This window comes from Thunnus maccoyii, chromosome 23, assembly GCF_910596095.1.
Source record: "Thunnus maccoyii chromosome 23, fThuMac1.1, whole genome shotgun sequence".
NCBI classification, from domain to species: domain Eukaryota; kingdom Metazoa; phylum Chordata; class Actinopteri; order Scombriformes; family Scombridae; genus Thunnus; species Thunnus maccoyii.
The window spans coordinates 23,186,287-23,214,134 of record NC_056555.1 but is presented as its reverse complement, the minus strand read 5'-3'; the positions used below and the strand labels follow the sequence as shown (position 1 = coordinate 23,214,134).

The 27,848-nt window shown below is 39.3% G+C and overlaps 2 protein-coding genes across 5 annotated transcripts; one reads left to right on the top strand and one right to left on the bottom strand.

Annotated features, from left to right (window-relative positions):
* Positions 1-313: 313 nt before the first annotated feature.
* Positions 314-7,629, top strand: nots (nothepsin). The gene is made up of 9 exons (XM_042403585.1): positions 314-744; positions 1,554-1,734; positions 2,323-2,440; positions 2,927-3,045; positions 4,432-4,631; positions 6,247-6,372; positions 6,707-6,851; positions 7,002-7,100; positions 7,396-7,629. Exons 1-9 carry the CDS (start codon positions 686-688, stop codon positions 7,570-7,572), a joined length of 1,224 nt encoding a protein of 407 aa, XP_042259519.1. The 5' UTR covers positions 314-685; the 3' UTR covers positions 7,573-7,629.
* Positions 7,630-7,821: 192 nt separating this feature from the next.
* LOC121890934 (bestrophin-3-like) lies at positions 7,822-27,342 on the bottom strand. 4 transcript variants are annotated; one of them, XM_042403582.1, is made up of 14 exons: positions 27,022-27,342; positions 26,727-26,894; positions 24,414-24,508; positions 17,499-17,586; positions 17,257-17,402; positions 15,489-15,643; positions 14,310-14,387; positions 13,960-14,112; positions 12,038-12,118; positions 11,036-11,187; positions 10,537-10,627; positions 9,763-9,881; positions 9,269-9,553; positions 7,822-9,005 (listed from the first exon to the last, which is right to left on the bottom strand). In XM_042403582.1, exons 2-14 carry the CDS (start codon positions 26,876-26,878, stop codon positions 8,513-8,515), a joined length of 2,088 nt encoding a protein of 695 aa, XP_042259516.1. In that variant the 5' UTR covers positions 26,879-26,894; positions 27,022-27,342; the 3' UTR covers positions 7,822-8,512. The 4 variants fall into 4 exon arrangements, with proteins under 4 accessions (XP_042259516.1, XP_042259514.1, XP_042259518.1 ...); XM_042403580.1 differs by having other exon boundaries at positions 27,033-27,342; XM_042403584.1 differs by lacking the exons at positions 24,414-24,508; positions 26,727-26,894; positions 27,022-27,342 and adding an exon at positions 24,180-24,388.
* Positions 27,343-27,848: the final 506 nt, after the last annotated feature.

Here is a 27,848-nt window from a genome sequence, read left to right as displayed (position 1 = left end):
GGTTGAGTTTTTATTAAACATCATATACAGAAAGGAACTGACTAAATTGTTTTTTTTTAACATACTAACGATAGTTACATGTATAGAGCAATTTTCAATGAATAAGTACAAAGAGTTTCCAAAAGTCAGGAAATTCAAAGGATCATTTGCAAGAGGTAGAACAACTATTGTAAATATAAATTTAATATAAACCCCTCACCCAGCTGCTGTCAATCAAACACTGACACACCAACCTCCACCTGGCTGAGAAAAAAAGGAGCATTTCAGATATTTACCCAATAATATAAAATTACATTATTAACAATACATTTTTAAAAAAAGCATGTTGACATTATTTTTGACTGCAAAGACGGGTGATGAAATGTTATTTGAGTTTTGACTAAATCAGATTTTTTAGTTAAAATGAAAACTAACCAAGAAGAAAGGAAAACTACAAAGGAGGTCTGAATACACCGCTCAGGAAACCTTTAGATGCTTACAGTTTGTGATCTTTTATTCAAATCAGATGTATTGATGCAGCAACTTTGAAATGCTAGATATATGTGGGTGAGTTTTTGGGGTGGATTTTCTCACATTTTCACTAAAGACTTCCAATCAGAGTAGACATGAACCCTGATAAACTCCTCGACGTCTGCCAACCAGCTATCTGACTCAGACTGACGGACGGATTCAGAGACAAGACACGATGAAGCTGCTGTTGGTGGTTCTGTTGTTGTGGACATGGACGAGCTCGGCGGTGGTCAGGTAGGAAAAATACACCTTAACTGAGTTTAACTCTCTTTGTAGATTAGATTAGTGCGTGTGTTTGGCTGGATGAGCCTGCAGCCAGGTTTTATACTATAGTTTTTACAGCAATTTATTTGGTTGAAACCTGAAATTGAGTTTAAAGACTTTTCTCAGACTTCTGACCTCATTCCCCGATTTTTAGATTAAATTTGTATTCATTTATTTATTTTTTTATAGTTAACTTTTATTCTTTTCTGTTCGTTTCTGTTCAAATTCATCTCACGGTCCCAAAATGCTTCAAGCTTGAACCAAGGTTTCTTTTTACCAGAAAGTGTTTTAATATTCCAGGGGTTTTTTTCCAGAAATGATTGTCAACAAGGTAATAAAACCTCTCTATTTTGCATTCATAAGTGCCTCATCAGTCATTAATAAATGAGTGATCAACCATCAATGAAGCTTTCAGAGAACAGAGAGAGTTTATTCTTTAGGTTTCATACTGTTTGTGTATGAGGTAAAATATTCACAAACACACTATATCATGATTTTAGGTCATTTTATTTAACAACAATAATAATAATATGCAATGGTATTTTTGCATATTATATTTTTAATATACAAAACTGTACCAGCTGCACAAAAAATAAATAAACAAATGAAGTTTTTGCATTGGAACCATCATTTTAGGAAGAGTCATAACATTGTAAAAACTGGTTTGTTTTACACCAGAAAATGTAAAGTGTCCATTTCTATCTAGGAATTATTCTCATTAAGGTGATAAAACGTCAACCACTGGGACAAATGTGGATAAATGTTGCCCCACCATGCAGGGTTCCTCTGAGGCGGGTGCCTTCGATTCGTACCCAGCTACGAGCCGACGGATTGCTGGGGGAGTTCCTGAAGGATCACCGTCCTGACATGTTTAACCGGCGCTACGCTCAGTGTTTTCCTCCCGGAACACCATCACTGCGACTCGGACGCTCCAGCGAGAAGATCTACAACTTCATGGACGTAAGAGCAATAACACTGACTGTCAGGTTCAGAGGTTGCTGGTTTAAATCCCACACCTGGTAGGGAAAAATGAAGAGCTGAAAATTCCCTCCAACAGCTTTTCTTTCTTTAGGATCTGCAGACCCCCGACCCTACAGACATGCATATTTGTTTTTGATCAAAGTATATTTTAAAACATCCACAGATCGATTTTTTGAACTTGCTGCAGTGCTTTAAATACTTCTGTGGGGGTCAGTGCCGTGTGCCTTCTATGTGGAGATTTTTTATGAGATCATAGCATCCGTCAAATTATCATGACGAGTTCTTAAATCATTTAAACAAGCTTTGGTTCCAGCCACAGTATCATTCTTGCTACTACCACCAGATGGTGCCAAAGGAAGACATTTTTAATTCTTCCACATAGCAGCTTTAAAATATAAACTGCCAAACTTTTCTAAAGCTGGATTTGTTCAATCGAGGAGGGATATGTACCTTGCTCGGGGGTTTCCTCAGCAGTAATAAGTCAGGCATTAAACCAGCAACCATTTTATGTGTCTTGTGTTTTAAAAAGTAAAACCACAATTATAGTGTGTGTGTGTGTGTTGTAAGGCTCAGTACTACGGTGAAATCAGTTTGGGGACCCCAGAGCAGAACTTCTCTGTGATTTTTGACACCGGCTCAGCTGACCTCTGGGTGCCGTCATCCTACTGCGTCAGCCAGTCCTGTGGTACTATGACAATACACAACACACAAGACCATAAAACACTAGTTGCCAAAACTATTTTACCTCATTGAGCAGCTGTTCTGGAGCTTTTTTGAGACTTACAAGACTTACAATCCATATTGACTTACAAGTTGAACTTGACAATTCATTCTTGACATTGGGAACATGACAAATGTCAAAGATTTTGACATTGTGACAACTGAGCAAACTCTGTCTGCTGGTGAAGATCATTTGATAAGATGAAAAGCTTCAGAACAGCAACTAAATGGACCTTGAGGTGAAATTGTTTTGTCATCAGCTATTTCCAAAGGTCAAGAATGAACTGTCAACCTCAGTATAACACAACAAAACTTGCCTGTGATGAGGGTATTTGTATTTTATAAGAGTTGTGTTTGTGGGTCAGGACAGCATGACTCTGGTTTAGCGTGTCCCTCACTGTGATAAGAAGTTCAAGGCCTCTGTGTGTGTGTGTGTGTGTGTGTTTCACAGCATTGCACAGGCGTTTCAGGGCATTTGAGTCGACTTCGTTCCGTCATGACGGTCGGATGTTTGGGATTCACTACGGATCAGGACACCTGCTGGGAGTCATGGCCAGAGACACACTAAAGGTCCATTATTTTCTATTCTATTCTGTTCTACATAAAACTGTACAGTATATATCAAACATGCGCAAAGCATCCATCCATACCATACATCTGCAACATTTCTGGTTCTACTTCCTGTCTGGCTTTACTATTAAATATCCAATAAAGTAAAATGCCAAAAAAAAGTACACTCACCTGAGACACATCTGTCTTATTAAACCCTACACTAAACCACTGTACCTTTACTCACAAATATAACCATCTTTAATCTCAAAGCTTTCTTTTAGGAGGTGCAGGAAGTGTTAATTCAACAATTGATATCAAAGAGGAAAAAATCAATTCCAAGGAATGACCTTGGAATCGATGTTTTGGCCACCGATGTGGAAGGAAAAATAAAGAAAAAAAGATATATTTTACAGAACATAAAAAGAAACAGTTTTATTTGAAAACATTCAAAAATTAAATTACATTAAAGCCACCCAAGGATGTATAGTACACTGTTGTATTCATCTTACATTTACATTTTATCATTTGGCAGATGCTTTTATCCAAACCGACTTACAAGCAAGGACAGTAATTCTGAAAGAACCATGGTACAAATTCTCAAGTAGCTGACCAGGTACAAGTGCAATGAGAAAGAGAGCTAGATAGAAGTTTTTATTACATATAATTCTCAAGTAAGAAATAACTGAAAGTAGACCAGTGTATGAGAAATCCCATAAACAACAAGAACAAAGAGCTAAAAAGGTTAAAGCACTCAAGTGTTGGCACAAGTCACAAATCAAACAAGATTTTTTTTTCCTCAATGTCCTTTATGAAACGTCAGTAACAAAATGCAATGTGTCATTATGTATTCATTTCATATCAACTATCAAATATAGGCATTGATGTATATTGACAAGAGAATTTCAGGCTCTCATGTGAGCTACTCCGGCAAAAACACACCCAGACTGTAAAGATGGTGCAGCAGAGAAATGAGTTGCGAGTCCACTCACGTGTCTGGTAGACACACTGGCTTGGCACACAATGCAGCCACATCCCTTGGATATGAGGGGTAGCATGAAAACAGAGACAAAAGCTCTAAGCATTAATCAAAAATCTCACCCTTGAGGCTGCACCTCAGGTTGTCCATATATCTATAAACAGTTTTGGGGGGATACCTAAAAACTGGCAATAATGTTTCAGTTCAAATCATCATGATTTCCAACAGATGCAAGAACTGGTCAGTTAATTCTACAAGAAGTGTCACACATTTGAACACATGAACAATGAGTTTTCAGGCATTTCTTGAATGCACAAAGGGAGACAGTAGACCATATGGAGCTGGGTAGCTCATTCCACCATCTCTCCCACCAGTGGAGGGAGATGAACAGAGGTCTGACATGAGTATTCAGTTGTCTTCTGTTCCAGGTTGGGGGTCTGATCACCCAGAATCAGGAGTTCGGGGAGTCGGTCTACGAGCCTGGTGCTGCATTCGTCTCGGCCAGATTCGATGGTGTACTGGGGATGGGTTACCCGTCCCTGGCAGAGATCCTGGGAAACCCTGTTTTCGACAACATGCTGGCACAGAAGACGGTGGAGGAACCTGTCTTCTCTTTCTACCTTAGCAGGTGTGATCTTATCTGACAGATTCACTGTTGAGCTATTTTATTTCTCCAGGGAGACCAGTGGAGACTGTTGCTTCAACCTGTCCAAGTTTCATCATTTTGAACAAGCAACCTTGAAGTCACATTTGCTAGTGGTTTCCAAACTGGAGTCCAAGGTCTTTCTGTAGGTCATCAAGGAAATGATGGGATCTATAGGGTTTCTGGGTTTTCAAGAGTATTCCCAACAGGAATTCCCAGTGGGAGTTCCAGACAATTTCAAGTTATCCAGGAGATTTGAGATTTTATTTCAAGACAAGTGCAAGAGTTTCAAGAGGATCCAGAAGGTTACAAAGGTTTATTCTTCAGTCTCTTTGGAGTCCGTCTGGTTCCAGTTGTGTCTAGATGCTCCAGGAGAGTACATCTGTTTTAGTCGGATGATTCCAGATGGATCCTGGGGATTCAAAGGGAGTACAATGGTTCCTCTATGTTTCAAGATTGTCCAGGGTGAACCAGATGGGTTCTGAGAGGCCCACAGGTTTCAAGGGAGATCAGGTTGCAGTGGGGTTTCAGGGCAGAGGGTTTTGAGGTGGCTACAGGGAGGAATCCAAGACACCAAGGTCCTAGGTCCTAGGATTCTTAGATCCATGGCAAGGGATGGGATACCAGGGATCCAGGAATGTAGTCTAGGATTTAAGGCATGCTCCAAAGCAGAATCTTAAGGTCCAAGAGTCCCACATGGTGTCACGAAGATGGGTGAGTGGAGCAGGTGGACCCAAATGCAGAGATGGCAGGCAAGCAAGATCTGATGCAGAAATATTTAATGCAAAAGTCACAGGAACATACCAGAAACGCAGGAGACACAGACACAGACACAGACACAGACACAGACACAGGAACACTACACAGGAACACTACACAGGAACACTAACCAGGAACATGGAATGAACATGGAATAAACGTAGAACAAAAACAGTACGAAAGCAGTCGACTTGACCAAGACTGAACTGAAAACTGGACTATAAATACACGGGGAGTGATTGCAAACTAAACACAGGTGAGGGAAACGAGACACAGGTGAGACACATGAGATAATCAAACACAGGAAGTAAAGGTGACCAGACACAAGAAGAAAATATTTCAAAATAAAACAGGAACTAAAGTAAACAGACAAGAGGCGACAGACAGGGTGATGCAGGACAGGTGAGAGGAGGTGCACATAAACACAAGAAGAACACACAAGAGAAACAGAAAAAAACAAAACCAGGCAACAAAATAGCAACACTGAAAACTCAAGAAAACAGAATACACAAAGAGTCCAAAACATAAAAAGTCCCGGTAGGACGTAACACATGGTCCCTCAGCTTCTCAGAAGGAAGTTTTTCATGGAAGGTTTGATAATCTGCAGACTCCTTGCACGTGGTTTGAGATATTTGGTCTAGAGGGTGTCAGGGAAATCTGAAAGCTGCATGGCATCCAGGGATTTCAAGGGAGTCAGAGAGTCGCAGGAGGTTTCAGTGGACACTGAGGGACTTCAAAAACCTCAGTGATGGAATTTGAAAATGTTTTAGAAGAATAAAAACAGAATAAATTGTGTTAAACTGGAATTAGATCACCAATCATTTCATTCTTTTTCCTGCAGGAGAACAACAAGTGGCAACCCAGAGGGAGAACTGTTGCTAGGCGGAACAGATGAGGCGTTGTTCAGTGGACCAATCAACTGGCTCCCTGTGACTGCCAAGGGATACTGGCAGATAAAGATGGACAGGTTTCACACATTTTTATATTTTGTGAATCTGATTAATTAAGTAATTTTAATCTTTACCCGGAGTCCAAGCCCGGACTCTAAACTAATATTTATTTAGTGCTAATTTTCAAAATGTAATTTTTTCTTGATTTTGGTGGTACATTCAGCAACTGGTTGGAGGCAGTGCAAGCAAGAATACATAGAGGGAAATAGCAAAATGTCCTAATTTGGGAGGATTTTTGAAACATTTGGGGGTTAGGATCAACATTATTTATTACTGAGATTAAAATTGAAAAACAGGAACTCACACATCACTCAGAAAACATAACAAAAAAATTATGTGTGTGTGTTTCAGTGTGGCGGTTCAGGGTGTGAGTTCATTCTGTCCTAATGGTTGCCAGGCGATTGTCGATACAGGAACCTCCCTCATTGCTGGACCGACCAATGACATCCTCACCCTCCAGCAGCTGATTGGAGCCTCACCCACAAACATTGGAGAGGTTAAATCTCACATCTCCTAGTTTATCTGAGGACAATGGAAATGTCTGGACTGCAGTCTAAACACAAAGGGACACAATTAGAAACTGCTGTTGGTGGAATTTCATAACATGTAACCTGATTTGACTTTTACCTTTGTGTGTGTGTTTTAGTTTATTATCGACTGTGTCAGGTTGTCCAGTTTGCCTCATGTGACTTTTGTCCTGGGAGGAACAGAGTACACACTGACTGCTGAGCACTATGTTAGGAAGGTGAGGAAAGTTTATTCCGTCTGTCTTCTGTCTTCTCTGGGTGGTCTTTCCAACTGGCTCTCAGACTTTTAAATGAACATTCTTTGACATTGCATTCTGGATCCATTCACTTTAGATGTTTTTATGTTTTGTCTTGTGTTTTGTGTGTTTTATACCTTTGTCTTAATAACAATATTTCATTGAGTTGTATTTTCATGGTTGAAATGACAAATGAACTTGAACTTTAACATAAATATACAGTATAAAAAACATTCAAAAGCCATTTCTCTATGTGTCCCTTTCTCTCTATTTTCAGGAGATGCTTGGTGACAGAGAGTTGTGTTTCAGTGGTTTCCAGGCTGTGGACATAGTTTCCCCTGAGGGCCCTCTATGGATTCTGGGAGATGTATTTCTGACAGAGTATTACAGCATCTTCGACAGAGGACAGGACCGCATTGGCTTTGCACCTGCAAGGCACCCAACCAAACACTAACCCATCCATATCTGACAGCTGTATGATCAATACATCAATTAAAAGACTTTACCAGCATTTTGTAATTCTTGCAAAGGCACCAACACAAATAGCATTTGTTAGCAACTAGCCTTCAGCGATATACCTTGATTCTGTGGCCTAATTTGTGTAAATGTTTTGAGAATCCTGCAGTCAGTGGTCCATCAAGAGCATCCAATTATGCACCAACCTTCAGTTATATCATCAAGGGCCATGGCGACATTTTCAATGTCCCATTGTCGAGTCAGTCAGTGTTTTTTATTTCAAAAAGTGCAGTTTTTGGTGATTCAGCAGCAACAGACACTATATTCATTATGTCAATTACGTTTACAAAACATAAAAATACGACAGTCATCACATGAAGACAAAAAATGTTCATAAAGTCTAGTCAGTAATCTTGAGCACCAATAAAAAGTCATCATAGTTGAGTGCTACAGTTCCTCTAATGGCCACTAGATGGTATCCAATAAAATGTTGACTCTACAGAGTTGAGTGGAAAAAAACCCACAGCTTTTCTCCAGAAATGCAAAGTCAACACATTTTTTCCACAAGTTCAGCTATCAGTAGCTTATTTCACTTCTTCTTATGTGCGTTGTTCTTCTTCCATAAAGAAAATATTAAGGCGTAAGGAGGGGTATGCTTACATTTGTCTTGAATGGCAAGTGTCTCAGCCTAGCACACACAGCTGTGGTGATTGTTCCTTGCTCTTCTTACCTCCTTTGCCCAAATTAGGATTTTTTTGATCATGAAAGTTCATTCTGGGGATACTTTCTATGTTTTTGTATTCTTTTGTTTACCATTTTAGTGCAGTAGTAAACCCAAACTCAAGGCTTTAAAACATCCCTGGTTGCCATATCTAGCTTTCCAAGCATTTATTGGCTAAGAACAACAAAATTAAGTAGCTTGGAGCTTTTCTCTTCAGTTAAAGTGGTGGCTTCTCTTGTTGGGTAAGGTGGTTACCAGCTTGGAGATTGGCCTCTGTTTGATTTACCCCTGTCTGATTGGGCAGTGTTATGTTACTGTGTGACTGTTCTGATTTTTTTTCCAAGCTCTGCAATTGGGTGTTGGAATTTGTGGTCTCATCAGTACTGCTGGTTTCTTCTTTCTCACCATCTTCAGTCCCTGCCGTACCCTGAAATTCCTGGTCATAGTTGGGGTCAGGAAGTTGCAGAGTGTCAGTTTGTGGACCGGGCGAGCGCCGGGACTGGAATCGAGCCATGCCTCGTCTACGCTTCCCCAAAGCGTTGGGGCTCGGCAGGCTGCGAACTGAGGCATTCGACGACTGCCTGGAGAACTGGAGGGAGAACTGGCGTCCCCGTGGTCGGGTTGGTGGGCGGTTCTGGACATTGACTGTTGTCCATCGAAATTCCTTGGGTCCCAGCTGAGTTGGGGAACTACAAACTAAAGAGCCAGATCTGGGAATACAAAGGACAGCTCAGAACAGGCAGGGAAATCAAAGGAATGGGTGGATAAAAGTGCAAAATTTAAAAAAGAAATGAGACATATCATGATAACAGTGCCATAATGTCATTATATGGTGCTGATAAAGTTATCTTCAGGCCAGGTAAAAACAAAATGAGTAAAACAAGGGGGGGATGCTAGGAAAGGAATGTCAGTCTGCTAGGAAATAAAACAAAAAGGAGTGGTCAGTTTAAGTCATGACAAACCAATGAATCACCTTGGGGTGTCCAAGCCTGGTGTCTCCTCAGTCGGGGACAGATCCAGCCCATTATGATGTTTTGCTGCTACACCATCGCCAGAAGAATCCACATTGTGAGAGACATCACTGAACAAAGGTGGACTGACAACCAGCTGGGGGAAAACAGCAGACGGTGAGGTTTCAGGGGAGGGTGGGTTGCTGCTGACTTCCCTCAGAGTGGACAGGGAGTCCACGACAGGTGGGGGCATGACCAAGAAGGAGGGTGGAGCCATGTCCTCTCGACCCGGATTGATCCTGGATTGTCTGACAAACAATGAAATGGGCGTCAGAAAGGGTAAACTTAAAGGACATCCCTATCTTTGGAATTAATGTCTGATGATTTAACTGTTGAAGTGAGATGTATCAACCATTACACACATTCAGTCACCTAGTAATGTCGCCTGGTAATATACCAGTTAACCAAAATCACTGAAAATGCTACTCATAGTACTTTAAATGTAGAAATTACATACCTGAAGTCTGGGAAGAAGCTGCCTGTTGCATCGCTGCTGTGTCGTTTGAAGATGGGTCGAGGAGGTTGGAGTTCAGGAGGCTCCTGAACACTCAACAGCCGGCGGACTCGACCTAAAACCTGCAAACATTAAAAAATATGGTTGCAGAAAAAAATCAGGGACTTAACTGAAAGAAATTAGGGTCATGTGAGGGAAACAATTCTTAAGAAAATGACAAAATTCGGACAATTTGTACATGTATTGTATCAAAGCCACAAAATTCTCTAAATTTTGTTATTTCAACTATAACTATAATGTCTAGAAATGTTTAACATGCATCTAGATCCTAACGTGCGTCAAAAGACAACTAGTGTCAATCACTCTGAAGGCCATGAATTTTATGCCATCTATTTGTGTAAACCATCTAAATTTGGTCACAAATTTGGTTAATAGAAAAATTACAGTAAGGCATATAAAACACTTCTTTGGGGGATTCATGGTAATATTTTATGTACCACTTAATTAATTTTGTTGGAGAAAATATTTGTTTAGTTGAAAAAACTATTTCACTTTTAGGCCTCACAGTTCAGGAGTTGCTACCCAAGATGTAACATGTTTTATAAATGGCCACTGGTTGGCACCATCTGCACCAAAACTAACTAGTTCCTGTTTGGCCCATTGCTTAACTTTCCATCAAATTCCAGTAAAATCAGTTGAGCAGATTTGAAGCTATCCTGTTCATGAACAAACAACCATAGAAGACTGAAAACATAACATCTTGTAATAAAAAATTACTGATTCTTGGCGCCGAGTCAGAACAGAGTCCTGTTGCCGTGGGCGATTGTCAGTAACGTCAGCTTCATCAATCTGGAGGATGTCGGAGAGTCTGGAGGCGGAGAAAAGTGAGTAGGATGGTTAATGCAGATCCAAAGTGCTCTATTAGAAAATTTTAAATTATACTCGGGCGGAAACAACAGTTAAATCCTCATAATAATGATAAAGTGCACCCTCTAGGAGATTCTCATTTCAATAATAATAACAATTATTATACATTTTATTTATAGGGTGCTTTACACTCAGAGACACATTACACAACAAGTTAAATACAGTTTTAATACAACTGTTCTAACCAATTATGCTGCTGTAAAAGTTTACCCCAAAACAAAACAGAAGTAAAAATACTAACTAGCTCCATGCTTACTGTAATAACTACCATAAGAACCAAACCAATCAGCATGCTCAGGTGAAATTAGCCATTGTGTAATGTGTGAAGTATAGAAGTGTATGTGCTGACCCCATGTCACTGGTGGAACCGAGGAAAGAAGGGATGCAGTAGTCGGCAGCAGCCAGCGTGTATGGCGGACGCGCCTCACTGACGTTCCAATACATGTCTTTGGTCATATGAGGCAGATTCATATGCATCTCATCCACAGCCAGAAGAGACACCTGGAGGGACAGGTAAACAGGAAGGGATTGAAATGGAAAGTGTCCGGTGTGGTGTCTGTTTTCAATGAAGGTTCAACGAGAGGTCCTCATAACACTCAGGGACTTGTATTATTGTTTCCAATAGCAAAGTAGCTAAAACCAGACACTGGTGATCAAAATATATACATAAAAGACTATCATGTAGACTGATAATCTGACTGAATTTCCATTTGCCAATTAACAGCAAGTGACGTATCCATCATAAATTTAACGTGGAAGCTGCGGTAGCTTTTGGTGTGAGCAGTTAACTTAATGGTTTTAATTTTTCTTTTCATGGGCTTGTGTACCATATTAATTTACAATTATCTTTAACAGCTAATAAACACGATTTAGTATAATTAAATAACACACTACCACACCTTGCCATTATGCTTTTAAAAATGTACGTTACATACCTGGTACTCCCACAATAGCTGCCACCCTCTGCCAAGCTGCATTTTTTTTTGTTAATGTCACGGTAAATGAAAAGGGTAGGGTTAAATAGCACAGGGAACTGGCAAATGGCAAGAATCAATTTTTCTTCCATTTTTTAGACAGATTGGAACAGGAATTTGGAATTGGGGAGAGAGAAGGGGGGTGAAAATGGTGAAACAAAAACATATGATTGGTTGACGCTTCACCGTGTCATTGGAGCACTGAAAAAAATTGAGGCCAGCTCAACTTTGATTTGTGAGTGTCAGGTGTCAGCTTGTAGCTTCATGTCTGACTTCCATTGAAAATGACTTTTAGCCTGCTGCTTTGTCGCCAGGTAGTCTGAACACACAGTCAGAGACAGATAAGACGTTTAAAATTAATGTTATTGGCTGCTGACCTGAAGATTCCTGTCAATGATCCAGTTAGCTTCAAAGTCATCATCGTCCTCTCCGAATGGGTTAATCAGCTGCTCCGCTACCTAAGCAAAAACACATAAATCACATCCAGACACACAATGTAAAGATGTAATGTTAAACATTCCTCTGAAAATGTTCCTTGGACTTTCCCATATTTGAGTTTGGCTCAGGATTCTTGTTTCGCTTGATGAAAGTCAGTCTTAAGACCTATGGGTCCCATTTCAACAAAATCTACAGAGCACATTCATGCTTCTCAGAGGACGTACCATTTTTAATTTAACAACCCCAGGCCATTTTTCCTGGCACCACGCCCAGGAAAAACCTTAAACCTTTAGTCCCACTACATGTTAGGCTCTTTTGCAGCTCATAAAGTGTTTTGGCATATCCACTCAGTAAGTTATTAATAACTTTATATAGTGTGTTATTAATATAACAGAAAAGGTCAAGAGATGAACAGCAGATCAACCTTAGTCCTCTTTATGTCTCAGTCAGGCAGAAAACAGGATAGGATAGACTTTCAGATGTGTGATACACTGATTTTTTTTGTTGGCTTCTTTTGCTTCTTGTAACAACACTCAACAATTATGGTGAATGTATTGAATAGCTACATTTCAGTCAAGCAAACTTCATCAGGTATATATAACAAATTGGACTATATTCTCCTACGCACCTATCTGAATACAGGAGAGCAAAAATCACTTTGCTTGTATGACTAGCTTCCTTTGCTTACAAGGAATCCCAAGATGGAACCTGTCAACACAGACAGTTTTTGTTAAACATTAACTTCAACAGTTTTAATCTTAGTGTCCTTAAATGCAACACCTCAATCTAATGGCGGCCAGAAACTGTTATTATTATTACTGTTACTTTGGATAGAAAATTAAAGTGATTTGAAATTTGACACAACTTAAAGCTTCCTTGTAGTTTTTGACCTTTAGCAAACCTATGGAATGGTTGTTTATGAGTAGGTCCACGACAACACACACAACACACCCCTGCCAGTGGTTTCACACTATTCCACTGATCTACAGGAGGCTTTAATGCACCAAGAAAAGCAGTGATGTTCCAACAAAGGCAGAGAAGAAGAAGAAGACTGCAAGGCTAATAAACATGGATGTGAAGAGTTTAGGATTTAAAATACATTAAAAATCAACTTTGCAAATGTAAGGAAAGAAATGCATTCAACACATGAATTGTGGTTTAGAAATAAAGTTTATTATTATTATTCAATACTTGAGTTAGACTAGAGAATACTCACAATTCATTTTGGTGAGTAACACTCAGTTTAAACAATTTTTAATTAATTTTGTTAGTTTTGTTAGAAAACTCCACAGGGCCCCTTTAAGTCAATGGACTAAAACATTAAACACCACCAATGCATGTGCTACATAAGGCTGGTGATATTCTATATTTTTCTTATTGTTATCATATCCCATGAAAAACCCAACACCAACAATGAACTGATCTAACAAGTATTATATGTGCATCTCAGAGCTCTATTGTTGTCCAAAAATAAAAAGATTAAAAACACATCAGTGAGCCACATTGTTGCACTGAGTGACCAGAAATACTCACTAGAGCACCACATTGGTATGCATTCACTGCTGAAAATAGTCCCTAACAAATGCTCTATTTCCACCTGTTTGAGTAACATTTGATAAAAACTACAGTGGCCAGCTGTTTAAGTAAATTACTGAGCCTTTTTAAAAATGAAACTAGATATTTGTGAGCTGTTTTTAAAGATTTATATCTTCAAGAAACCAATCAGCTTGAAGCTCAGAGCCACAGACAGAGTAGGGAAGTCAAAAAGTATTGTATGTTGGTCTTTTCATGGGATTTGTTGAAACTAATAAAAAATAAAGAATATCACCAGCCTCATCCTTAAAATAAAGGTCTACTGCACCTTCAGCCAGCCGGAGTAGAAGAAGAACTGCAGCAGTGTAAAGACCGGGACGTAGAGGTCGAGGTCGTGACCCTGGTAACCCTGGGTGGGGTCAAGGAACTGTCGACCAATCAGACAAGCGATGAAGAACGTGTAGACGGCTAAAGTGACGACCTGCAAAGAGAGAGACAGCGATAAAGATTGTACTTTACATCCCTCTCTCTCTCTCTCTCTCTCTCTCTCTCTCTCTGGGAGATTTAGAGCACTGATTTGGTTAAAGTAACGAGGGAATATGATTGATGTGATGACTGATGTGATTCGATGAGCTACATCCGTTTTAAAGATGGTATTGTGACAGATATAAGACAGACCTGTGTGTAGACCAGCGGGATGCCCACCCAGTCGTAGCCGAAAAGAGTTGCACACCAAGTCCTGAACAGATTCATCTCCTGCAGAAACACAGACACAGATTTAATATGTTTTCCAGTTTTGCACCAGCTGCCCAAGCCCAAATTTCTCCAATCTTAACTGGCTGATTGGAAGAGGACTCTTGCCCAGCCTTTAGGGAGAAAGCTAAGTGTCACATTACCTACATGTCTGGTTTGTGTGGTCACAGACTAATAGGGGTTCAGGCGCTCAAGTGGTTTTGAGGGCTTTTGCCCAAATGGGAAAATGTCCTGCTTCATTTTTGTGCTAATGTAACACCAGAGGGGCAGTTGAGGCCAAAGTCCACTTCTAGTCTGCCACCTAAGTGCCCCCCAAATTGCCTTTTGGGTGCCCTAAATTCAAGTTGGGGTGACCTTAGGGCAAAAATGAAATTAATCAGTATTTTGTTGCCTTGGGTTGCTCTGCATGGTTATTCAAACAGAGCAGTGGATATTGCTGTATTTTTGCATAAATGCTTTGCTGTTTCCTGTCTTGAGAATGCTTATTTTGTCACTTTTGTTGTTTTTATAACACTTTGTTGTCTATTGTCTGCAAATCCTAACCTGTCACTAGACTGGTTTCAGAACATCTCACCAAAAGACTGCTGTTGAGAATTGTTATTATTTTTTTATTAAATAAAATAAAATAAAAAAATAAAAAAAATGAAGTGAAATGAAAACCCTCCTTTTAACGCTTTACTTGGAAGAGTTGAACAGCACTCTATTCATAGTAATCTGTTCTCAGTCATTGTGCTCATTGTTGTACCTACATATCTTCATACTGAGTAAATATAAATAACATAAAGGTATGATTATTGTAACATAAAAAAGAAGAAATATAAGAATATATACATATGCAAATGGTACATTAGTTTTTTGTGTTTGTTACAGTTTTTCTCCCATTAAATACATTTACTAGCTAGTTAGCATTTAAAACACCATAAAAACATGTTATTGTTCATTTTTCCAGGAACATATTTCCTTATTCTCTATAACATATTCTCTAAGTTTTTTGTTTGTTTTGTTGAGCATCTTTTTAACTTGAAAAGTAAATTGTTTCCCACCCTCTATCTATAATTGAATTTTGACAGGAGATAAAACATCTAGTGTAATCCTATGTGTCACATTGAGAATGTTCTGCAGGTCGATGCTGTCTTGGATGCGTCCTTCCTGCCGAGCTTTAGACGCCAGGTTGGAGAACCAGACAACAGGAATCCAGTACTTCAGATGAGGAGAGCGGATGTTCTCAAACACCTTCCTCTCCTCTGGAGTCATAAAACCTAAAAAGAGGCAAACAGACAGACAGATTATTCAAAACCAGCGGCATGTATACCCTGTTATCCCTCCTGAATGCTTGAGAGTTGTAGTTTAGAAGCAGTTTTGTAGTTTATATGAACCTATTTTTAGCCATGTTAGCATCATGGCGGTTGGTCCACCACTTTGGTTCAGATGAAATGTCTAAAAAACTATTGGATGGATTGCCATGAGATTTGATACAGACATTCATGTTCCCCAGAGGATAAATCCTACAGACTTTGTGAGCCTCTGACTTTTCCTCTAGTGCCTCCATGAGGTTGGCATGTGGTTTTGAGTTAACATGGTGAACATTACACCTGCTAAACATCAGGTAAGGTTAGTAAGGTGATGTTAGCATCCAATACACAGCCTCACAGAGCTGCAAGCATGGCTGAAGACCCTTGTTAATAACATTTATGCCTTGTATTTTTTAGCAAAAGCTAAATAATGTATTTAAAGTCTGTGATTGACTAGAGTAGTTTTAATTTAATTTCAAAAGCTGTAATGTAAAAAACAACATTGCCTCATGAGTTAAGTATTACTGTGTCAGACAACTCAAGGTCCGTTTGATATCCCCAGTGCTCAATTATACACATTTCGAATGGATTCTGCTTGAAATGTCACATAATATTCATATTTATTTGTGATAAAAACATTACTGAGCATTTCTAAATCAATCCAACATCTCATTAAGGAATTTGAAGCTGTGATTTAAACTAAAAATTGCACCAATCCTTGACCAGAATCTAAGGAGTCAAGGATTGTCATTGATGGATTTCACATCTATAGTTCTAACTATTTGTCTCAAGATGCATTTTTTCTTCATGAATATAAATTAATTTTAATGTAGTCCCACATCTGGCTTTGAGAGACTAATTCTAATAGATGAAAATGGAAATTTGCCATCAATTTGATATTCTGGTGCACAAGGGGAAATTATGACCTGGATCTGGCATTAAAGGAAAGGTCAGCGGTTCACCAAAGTGTATGATTATTAACAGCAAGTTTAATGAAAATCTGGCTCGTAGTTGTTGAAATATTTCTTGGACTTGAGTGTTAGTCAGACCGACAGACCAACCAACCCACCAGACAAAAATGTGAATTATATTGTAGTCTGAGGGCTTTAACCTAACAAAGCATGAGGGATCGGACACAAGGGTCATCACCATCAGCTCTCTGAGTCCTGCTGTAATTGGTTGATAACGAGCCAATCCCTGGGGTCACATCAGACGGTTACAGGAAGGAAGAAGAACAGCCGGGAAGGAGCTGAACCCCGTCTGACTTCTATCATTTCAGACACACTGACACAGCATGGACAGTTCAGTTACACATATATACACACCATACATAAATATATACTGTAAATATATATGTACTGTAAACTATGGTACTGTACTTGGACAGCAGAATTTATTGCGTTTTATCAAAACCTGGTTTCCCTGGCAGTATTTCAGACAGTTGGAATGGTTGGAGGGAGGGACGAGGTCCTCATAAGAGGAGAGGTTGTTTCACCCTTCAATCATCTTTGTAAACTCATTTTTACCTATTTAAATCTCAAAACAAAGCTGTTCTCACACTGAGACACTCAGACTCTCACCCGCTTCAACCACATGGTCCACAGTTGGGAAGCGTTTACAGACCGCAGTGCTGACGGAGCGGAAAATGAGGAGCGACGTCAGGTTGACATAACGTACAAGGGTCCGACGCAGCAGGCGACCATATTCATCTTTACCCTGAACACAGCTGGAGGAAGCAGAAAAAACATAAAGACATAAACAACATGGCATAGTGTGCATTGTGTATCCACTGACTCTGTCTGTTTGTGTAAATATAGGCTACCTGGAGATGAGGAACATGAGTCTGTCAGTCCAGGGCAGGTTAACAAACTGATTCCACCATCGATTCACCACCAGAGTCACATAAAAACCTAAAAAACAAACACAGAGACAATGATAATTTCACTTTAGTTCATATAAATAAAACTCTCTCAGCAGCTTCCCCCTATGTTAATATTTGCTGTGTGTGCATATATGATGTTTCTTTAAGGTGTATTCAATGTCCATTTACCATAATGTGTAATACTAATGGAATAATACATTTTTACTATTATTTTTGGGAGAGCATTTTTATAACTTCAGTAGACAACAATAGTAAAAAGATGACAGGAAATGAGGGAAAGAGAGGGAAGCCACTGGGGGACCCCAATAAATGGAATAATAATACTTAGAGAGTAATCTAACCAAAAATCTGACCTCCAGTGATTTAACTTCTACTTTCCTCAAGTGACAAAAGACCATGAAGGGCAGTGAAACATCACTTTGCAGCACTGCGGTGCAGTGTGTAGAATTTAGTGGCATCTAGTGGAGCAGACTTGGCAGAAATGGAATCTAATATTCATATGTATGTTTTAATTAGTGTATAATCACCTGAAAATAAGAATTGTTGTGTTTTTATTAGCTTAAAATGAGCCCTTTATATCTACATAGGGAGTGGGTCCTCTTCCATGGAGCCTACCTTGTTGCACGGCCATGTTTCTACAGTAGCCCAGAATGGACAAACCAAACACTGGCTCTAGAGAGGGCTTTTTGCATTTTCGCGACTTTCATGGCCACCATAGGTTCTCCTACACGCTTGGAAGGGGAGCAGAGGGGTATTCAGTATGTTGCAATCTGCAATCTCACCACTAGATGCCCCTTAATCCTACACACTGGTCCTTCACGTTACCCTTTAATAAAAATAATAACGATCCAACAACAATTTTAATATTATATATTTGTGTTTGTGTTTGACACAAACACATAAGCAACATTTAGTGGCAACATGTTTGAGTAAAGATATCTTATAGTTGAACATCTCAACTCAACTCAATCCAATCTAGTATCTTACCTCTACAGTAAAGATAGAGTTAATCATTTTTGAACAGTAAATGTAACTTGTCCTATTTTACATAACTTCTAAATAACAGCAAAAGCACATAAACAATAACATTTTTAATCAAACACATGAAAATGCTGCTTTTTATTGCAGCAGTTTACAGCTCTGTAATTTCTTTTTGCATACTATCTACCAACATCAATACTGATATAGCGACACTTTGAGCCAAATGTTAATGTAATTACAATACTAACATGCTATTGTTTAGCAGGTATATGTTTACCAGGGTGTTAGCCTGTTAGCATGCTGACATTTGCTTAATAGCGCTAAAGACACAAGTACACAACTGTAGCTGATACAATATCTGCGATAACCCAATAACAGCTAATTATGGCCTGTTTTTAGCATGTATCTGATATTTTTAGCATGGGTTTAGCACAAGTGTAGTGCATGTGTAGCATGTGTTCAGCGTGTTAAACGTGTCTTTAGCATGGTAACCGCATGTTTAGCACATTGTTAGCATGTCCTCCTAAGAGAAACAACACAATAGGTCGTAATGACAGTCACCCAAAAATGACATTGTTACATTTTGAGTGACAGATGCCATCTAGCGGCCATAGAAATTGTTACCCGGAGCAGTGGTGCAGTTCAGATGACGTATATAGATTTCCTCATTCAGAGGAGGAGGGGTGGATGGAGGCATTAGCGCAACAGTGGACTTTGTCACAGGAGACCGCTGTTCATCTCCTGTCTCCAGCTGCAAGTTGGGACAGTTTTTTAAAAAGCGTAACAATGATCGTCCCCTAACCTTAACCTTGTGGTTATTATTGTTGCCATGACAACAAAGGCGACCCAACTTTAAGGAAGTAGTAACTTTAACAAAGGTCACGTTTCTCTAACCTTAACAAAGTGATCATTTTAATCCAAACTGTGATCTTTCCCTAAATCTAACCAGACCTCAACCACAGCGTTGTCACAACATAACACATCATTATGTTTAACATTGATGTGTAACAGTGTAACACTCCTATGTGTTGATCTGGTCACATGGTCAAAACACGTATCTGTTTAATTTGAAAGACCTGTACATTTAGCATAGTTTTTGTTAGCATAACCAGTGTGTCCTTATACTTATCCATAACAAATGATTATATATATGATGGAAGCAGCTCATCCAATAAAGATATTATTATTATTTAGATATTATTACTTGACGTACAATACGTATTTTTATGGATATTTATGTATTTTTATGGACATTATTCTTGTTTTTATGTTGAAGAAACACTGAACTGTGGACTGAGCATGAGGATGTTTTCAGTTGAAAGTATATTGAGGGAATGTGTAGCACCCTGGGAATATACACATACTGTGTGTTCCCTGACTGAGTGTGAATCAGGCTGGAGAGCTACTCAAACACTCATCCTGCTTTTAGCCTTTCTCTGCTCTTTAATGATCTGTTTCCATTAGCAGCCTGCTAATGAGGCAACTGAACTCTCCATCTGTCTCTGCAGCTCTCTCCTCAAACGGGAAGCAGGGTCACAGCTGGGGTTTTTGGTCAGATTTTTATCTCATATCGATTCAGTACTTTGATTTGATTTTAATGGTAACACTTTATTTACAGGTCCTGTAATTTTATACAAATTTCCTGGATATTTTCTGCGTAATTTTCAGGTATTTTACAATTACAGTTTACAGTTTTTGAGGACATTTTACAGAAAGGGTGGTGCAATTTGGTTCAAATTATAAGAAAAAATTGAAAAAGTGTTACGTTGATTTAGTAGTTGTTTTTTTTTTTGAAAGAAACAACATAAAACTACTCACTGAAAAGTTTTGTTTTTCTGTCTGTTAAAGAATTGTTAAGAATCAAATTTATTATGATATTTTGCGTATTAAGAACTAAATTTGAATCCAAATATAATGAGTTGGTACTGCTAAGCCAACTTACAACTTTTTCCATTTTTAAAAAATATTTTGTACTAAGTTGCACCACCCTGTCTGTAAAATGTCCTTAAAATTAACTATTAAATACCGACAAATCTCTCAGAAAATTTCCACAAAATTACTGTGTACTAATAAAGCATCATCAACTTAATTTTTTATTATTATTAAATAAATAAATATTTTGTAGTTTTTGGTAGCCTACGGTCCAAGTTATAGTACATTTAAACATTCATTTGTCAGTCAGTCAGTGTGGATTAGTGTTGAGCCCTGTTCTCAGAGGACCAATATTAGCCGGGTTCCTCATGTGATTACAGTATTAATAACAACAGACATCAACTGTGTTCTTTGATCCCATGTGAATCTGACAGGTCTGTAAGCTGTAAACAGGAGGTCATTGAAAGAGTGAAATCTGGAACGATAATGAGATGGATAACAATGACATTATCTTTCAGGAGCCTTATTATAACATTTCAGTTGTATCCAGATATAATCTTCAGGATGTGGTCAGTAAATTAGTTAAGGTCTTTACTATGTATATGAAACATAAAACCATTTGCTGACAGGTGTCTGTTAAAATTTTATATGAGGACATGTCAAACAAATTTAACTAAAACATAGTTGCGCTGTTCTAAATAACTGCTTAAGTTCATCTTGCATGACAATCAACATCATATCATACGTCACAAAGACTAAAAAACATTTTACACTGTGTTAGACGCAAATTTGTAAAAAAAAGAAAGGAATCAATTGCTAAAAATTATTTAGAATAATCTAAAATAACTTAAGAGCAATTAAAGAAGTGAATTGCCTACTATTCATTGTAACATATGATAGTCTCAAGAAATAAGGTGGTGAAGGTGAGCTGCAACATTATTTCTTCGTTTAATGCTGCAGCTATTTCCCAAAAACATTATAGCACAACTGTTGCATGAAAGCAGTGTCAAACCTGGAGTTGTGGTGACTGCAACTACATCACATCAGATTTTCTAATAGCAAGGGGAACCTCACAACCATGTTTTTTTTTAGTCTACGTCTATAAGCTATTTGCACAATGCCACTACATGGCAAAAACAAACTGACAGCGTGCCACGTACATAAATCAGGCATCATGTATCCAACGATATAGCAAAGTGTGAGATTAACCAAGTTTAGCTTCACTTATAAACTATCATTACATTCGCAATCCCTCCACCAGCAGGTTCAATATCAAAATCACTTCTCCCATCAAAAAGCAAAATTTATACAAAAAGCACATTAGTACGATTTACATGTATCAGCACATCTTCAAGGTTTAAAACAATAATAAAACATCCACTGAGCTTCAATGTGTTGTTTCCATTTGCTTCCAGACTTTAACAGAATTCAATGAAAATCAGAGAGGAGTCACAGAAATGTAGCTGCAGGATTTTAGTGAAATAAACTCTGGCGATATTTGCACATTACAGTACGCACAGAACCAACTGCTTACTGTAGGTTCAACACTGGTTTAAATCTGAAGACATGTATCACAAAAGTAATAGAAATGTCCCCAGACAGTGTGGATACTGTATTTAACTGAGCTTAGAATGTAAATTAATGTTATTTTTCTGCTAACTGCAGAGCTGAAGTTTCATCCCATAGCAAGAACATCTCACTGTGTGTTTAAATCGGTCTCTGAAAGATCTGATACGTTTACAGACACACATACATAATTTGGCGGAGTGGGTCGTTGGAAGGGAAACAGTAGCTAACTCAGACCAACAAAGCTCCGATACAGGTTTAAACTCTACATTAACATCTAAAAACTTATGTTCACATAAAAAGGTGTCAATGCATGTTACAGATCCATGACTTACACACACTCATGTATATGACTGATGTGCAAAAACTATCCTTCAAGGCTTAAAATATTATAGTTAGTTACTAAAATTTATACAACATAGCTTGAAAACAAGTCGTTAATGAAGACATTTTCAGGACCAACCAGCAGACCTTCTGCACAGGCCCCAAACAATCACACATAGCAGACAAGCAGCAGCAACAGGGTCCAATCCAGAAAGCAGGTTCAACAAACTCTGAGTCTAACTTGAACTCTGAGTTGAGGCGACGAGGTGAAAATACAGTAGATTTTAAATGTTCAGACGTCTATTTGTATCTTGGCTCAACAGCATTCAACAGTGGTGCTGTTCGATCCTGCTGACTCAGAAATATTAACATATAATCTCCAATATTATAGGAATGATGTTCCATCAATGCAACCGATCACATCATGAGTGATAGAGATAATTCTACATGTCTAAAGCTTCATACCGATTTTTTACATTTAAACTGAGATTACACAATATGTGCAATAACGATTTCAGTGCAAGAGTTGCTCTAACAAACTGATAGCTGTCCTGTGTGCAAACAGTGTTATAACATAAGAACATGCAGAGGTTTTATTCTGAGCTGTGGCTGAATTCACACTGTGTAACAGTTCAAAGAAATAACTGTGCATAAAAACTTTAGAAAGTCCTGAGTAACACTAATAACCAACCAGGATTTAGATTCTGACGGACAGTAAACCCCTGCTTATTAAAGTGCTTTGATACGGACTGAACGAATGAGGACATGAAACTCTGCAAGAGGAGGAGACAGAAAGAAACTCAGGGTTTGTTGAAGAAAACCTGCCACTGGCTCCGTTATGCTGTGGGGGGCATTTTGCTGGCATGGTTTGGGTCCACTTGTCCCCTTAGAGGGAAGGGTCAGTGCAAATCAACACAAAGTTGTTCTGAGTGATCACCTTTATCCTATGATGAAACACTGATTGTTAGTCTGACGTGTTAGACAGCAACATGATCAAAACACCATATGAGGGAGTATCTTTTTGAAGAATGGTGTTCATCCCTCCAGAAGAGTTCCAGAGACTGTAGAATCAATGCAAAGACTGAGGAACATCATGTAAAAACCCAGAGTTTCCCTCATCTCAGGGTTAACAAACTCAGAGTTTTCACTAAACTCACTTTCTGGAATACATCCAGGTGATTTAACAACCAGCAAACAACCTATCAAAGCCCTGGCGTGCAACAGCCATAGGCTGTAAAAATATGGATGTAGTCACCGTGATGTCACCCGTTGGTTTCTAGAGAGTGGTTTTGAAGCTCAGAGTGGGCCGCCATCTTGGCAGTGCCTGACTCCGCCTAACTCCCGGCTAATCCAAAATGGGCAAAGATGTGGAGCTGAGGTGGGCTGAATAAAGCCTGGTTGATGAAACAAGCCACCTAGCGTCTAGCAACCTGTCACTCAAAGAGGCCATGTCCTTAATTGAACATGGAAACTAGCTATAGCTATAGAGACCAAAACCGTTTTTTGTACCAGGCTGTAAAGACGTTTATTTCTGCTGTAAAGTTGGGCACTTTAACATGGCGGTCTATGGGGATTGACTCACTTTTGGCACCTCCACATTGGCTTAATTTTTCAACCCCAGAGGTTGCTGCTTGGCAACAACACAACTGTTTCAGCGTCCAGAAACAGCGCAAAATAAGAGCTACAAACCATCAGCAACAACACAGCAAAGAGTTAAATAACTGTTACACACAGGGAGTGACGGCGGGACATTTAACCAGCACGTGAGCAAAGAGACAAAGATACAGACAGACACAAAGAGAGAGAGAGGCTGTATCTGACTCACGTTTTTGAAGTCCATCCTCTGTCTTTCACAGAAATGAAGCAGCATTGACTTACCTGCTCTTGCTCCTGCTCCTGTGCTGGTCTTTTTTTTTTAATGTCCATTTCGGTTACCGCCAAAAAAAACTTGAGTCAAGTGCGACACTTCCCAACACTTGAGCATCACAGTTGACAGCCTGTCACAGGTCAAAAATTATATCAATCACCTCTACAAACTAGTTCTGTTCTAGCGTAACCCGGCCCCAACACTGGTCCTGTGAGAGTACAGCTTCAGTCAGTAAACAGACGTACCCAGTACGAAGGTGACAGGGATCTGCTCAGCATATTTGTCACAGTACATGGAAAGTTTCTCGAACAGTCTCTTCTGAGGGTCGGTGAGGACGAGCCTGGAGAACAGAGGACATTTTTGTCAAAACCAAAAACTCATCACGAACCAACTGAAAAAGTCTTCAATGTTAGTTTTTCTGCAGTCAATTAGAGGCCTTTTGAATCATCAGTAAACCACCTCAGACGTGCTGAGGCCAGTGCTGAACTGCAGTTCATCTAATTGCCACTAGATGGTGCTCTAAGGAAACTCTGACTGTATTGAAGTGAATTGGAAAAACCCCAAACGTCTCTCAAGAAATATGAAGTCAGTACATTCAGTTAATTTCTAACGTAAATACTCATGACCATTTTTATATTAAGGCCTTAAGATGGGTGTCTCTTGGTACTTAAACTGCTTTCATATCTTACTCTTTAACTGACATTTCCCCCATCGTTTTGGCAGCCAAAAAACACAATCACCGTAGTTACGCATGTAAACAGACTTGAAGCCTTCCAGACACGTTGATGTGTATAAATGAAACACAAGCTGTTAGAGTGAAAACCCACTGGAAGCGAAAAAATTGTGTAACATCGTCATCATCACTATGGGCATGTCAACACCGGCTGATAAGGATGCAGATATATTTGAGTCAAATTCTCAACAAGGAAGGGCCACTGTGTGTTTTCCTGGTAAAATTTGAGTTTTCGCGGATTCAACACAGGTTATATATGTTTGGAATCAGCTGCGTTTGACTCTGTATCACCATCGATCACCAGCAGAAAACTTTGCTATTGCTCTGTTGTACCTTTGTCATTTTGTGTGTCTTTGTACTTGTAGTCTCTAAGATCTTCCTGGTCCATCACTAAGCCACTTAATCAGTTTCATCGCATCACTTCCGGACAAATTTCACCTTAATTTGCATAAAGTTTAAAACCTCTCTCTTGTCTTGTGCCGTTGGTCAGTCCTGTGTTGCCTGGAATCCTACAATGCCTCGTGAAGCAATTCGCTCATGTGCCATAGAAAATGAATGGAGGTGAATTACAGTCGCATCCGGCCACTTTCAGTGGGTCTACACCGTTACACAACCTGGTAAGACAGCTGTACCGATTAAATTATTATTTGTTCTGTCAGATTTGCGTGAGATGGACGACTGAAAATGCTTTCAGTGTAGACACGGTGTTACTCTACTCTGACAGTTCAACTGCTTTCATTTCTTATTCTGTAACTGACATTTCACCACTTTTCGTCTTTAATGTTATGTTCAGACAGAACACAATTCCAATTGTGTTATTTGTGTGTATTTGACTGTTGGACAGTTTGTGACCACCAAAATACTCAGAAATCACAAGAAACTAGGATTCTTTCTGTTATTTCCCTTCAGTCTCTGTCCTTTTCCTTCTCGTCTTTACACGTTTTTGAAGCACATTCATACAGTGCCGTGATGCGTGCAAATGTTTGCTCAAGTTGAAACATTTTCAACTCATGTGGACACGTATTCGCACTCAAATTCGTGTCTTTGTATCGACTTTGTTTGTAATTGCGCAACTTAAATGCAATTTTCAGCATTTCGACTGCTTTCATCACTTATTTTTCAACTGTCAGTTCAACTGCTTTCAATAATTAAACCTGCGGTGCTGAACTTTTACGTATAAATGAACGTCTGTTACATTCAAGCCAAATGAGTTCACACAATGCTGATTAAGCCAATCAGCGGCAGATAAATCTCTCTGTGTGTCACAGTATACAGAGTTTATAAATCTCATGTCTGGCGTAACATTTCCGCGCTGGCCGTTAACCGTGCGGCTCTTCTAGACTTTCCAAATGTTATTAGACCGGATGTATCAAATTCTGATAGTGAAACGAGCCATTTCACAGGGGTTGTGTAACACTCAAAACGATTTATCCACCATTTTTCCGCAGCAACAGTAGGTTACAGCCAGTACTGGTCATCGGGCGTACTGGGACAAATCCTGGTGAGCCGGTGGACTGTCAAACCCTTTACTCTCACTGCCAGAAGGGGGAGACAAAAGTCCTGCACTCCAGCTTTAACATTTTATGACATTTTGAATTTTATACAGTGTTTACACATTCAACTTTCAGTCTAAGCAAGCACACTTAAACTTTCTTTACAAAAAGTGGAGCGTTCTCTAGTGTTGTTTGGTTGTAAAGTGTCACTTTTAAAAGGTATAAATATGAACCCTTCAGGTGCTTTCATGTGCTTCTACTTCCCTATTGTGTACTGCACATACAGTCACTGTGTGTTTGTGTGTGTTTGTGTGTGTTTTTGTGTGCGTGACCTGTATATGACACTGAGCACGGTGTAGAGCAGAGCGAACACGGTGAATTCTCGGTACAACAGCTTGTAGATGCTTCCTTTCCAGCGCAGCAGCAGCCGGTGGAAACCGAAGAAAGTGGCGTTGGCCACTTTACTAGAATAAGTGACGGTCATCCTGAGACAGTCCGACCTGAGAGACAGACAGATGAATCCAAAGGGACAGACTCTGAGTTAATTAATAGTCCAGCTGTCTCTGATTACCCTGCTTTTCCTGTTATAGTCTGGATAAAATGTTATTCTCAAGGTATTTTACTCACAGAAAACTCACAGATGTCTTTGTGTTCCCTCAGCGGTGCTTTTCAACAGGCTTCTTCTTTCCTGATTTGTTTTTGCCAAATGCCAACCGACCACTGCTCCCCCTCCCTCTCTCTCTCTCTCTCTCTCTCTCTCTCTCTCTCTCTCTCTCTCTCTCTCTCTCTCTCTGATGCTTGCTCGCTCCGTGTCTCTCACCATGATGCTGTCCAGTTGCCCAGTAATGCCAGGCAGCACACACACCCACAGGTCCAGAGCTATATTGATGGCGAGCTAAATGTAGTCATGTTTCAGCTGTGTGTGTGTGTGTGTGTGTGTGTGTGTGTGTGCGTGTGTGTGTGTGTGTGTGTGTGTGTGTGTATGTATGTGTGTGTGTGTGTGTGTGTGTGTGTGTGGCATAGTCAGCAGTGGAGGTAAACATGTATAAACAGAAACGCTGTCAGCGACAACATGATGTCATACCAGCAAGTGAAAGTAATGACCAACCAATCAGAAAGAGGCGGTTATTAAATATGCAACCTGAATCATTTCATTTTTGTTGCAAAATTCACAAATTAAAGAACATGATTGTTTAAAAACATAACATAGAAAGACGTTTATAAAGCTCCTCAATTAGTGGAGTCAAGTAGACATTTAGGTTTTTCTGTTCACTTCAATAGAGTCACATTTGTTGACGCAGCATCTAGTGGCCATTTGAGGAACTGCAGCTTGGGACACCAGAGGAGCAGTTTTACATTTTAGGAAAATGCACCTTTTTTTTTTTTGGCTGAAAGTGGAACAAGAAGATCAGTATTAATCGATATCATGCGACTGTTTGTGTATGAATTTTAAA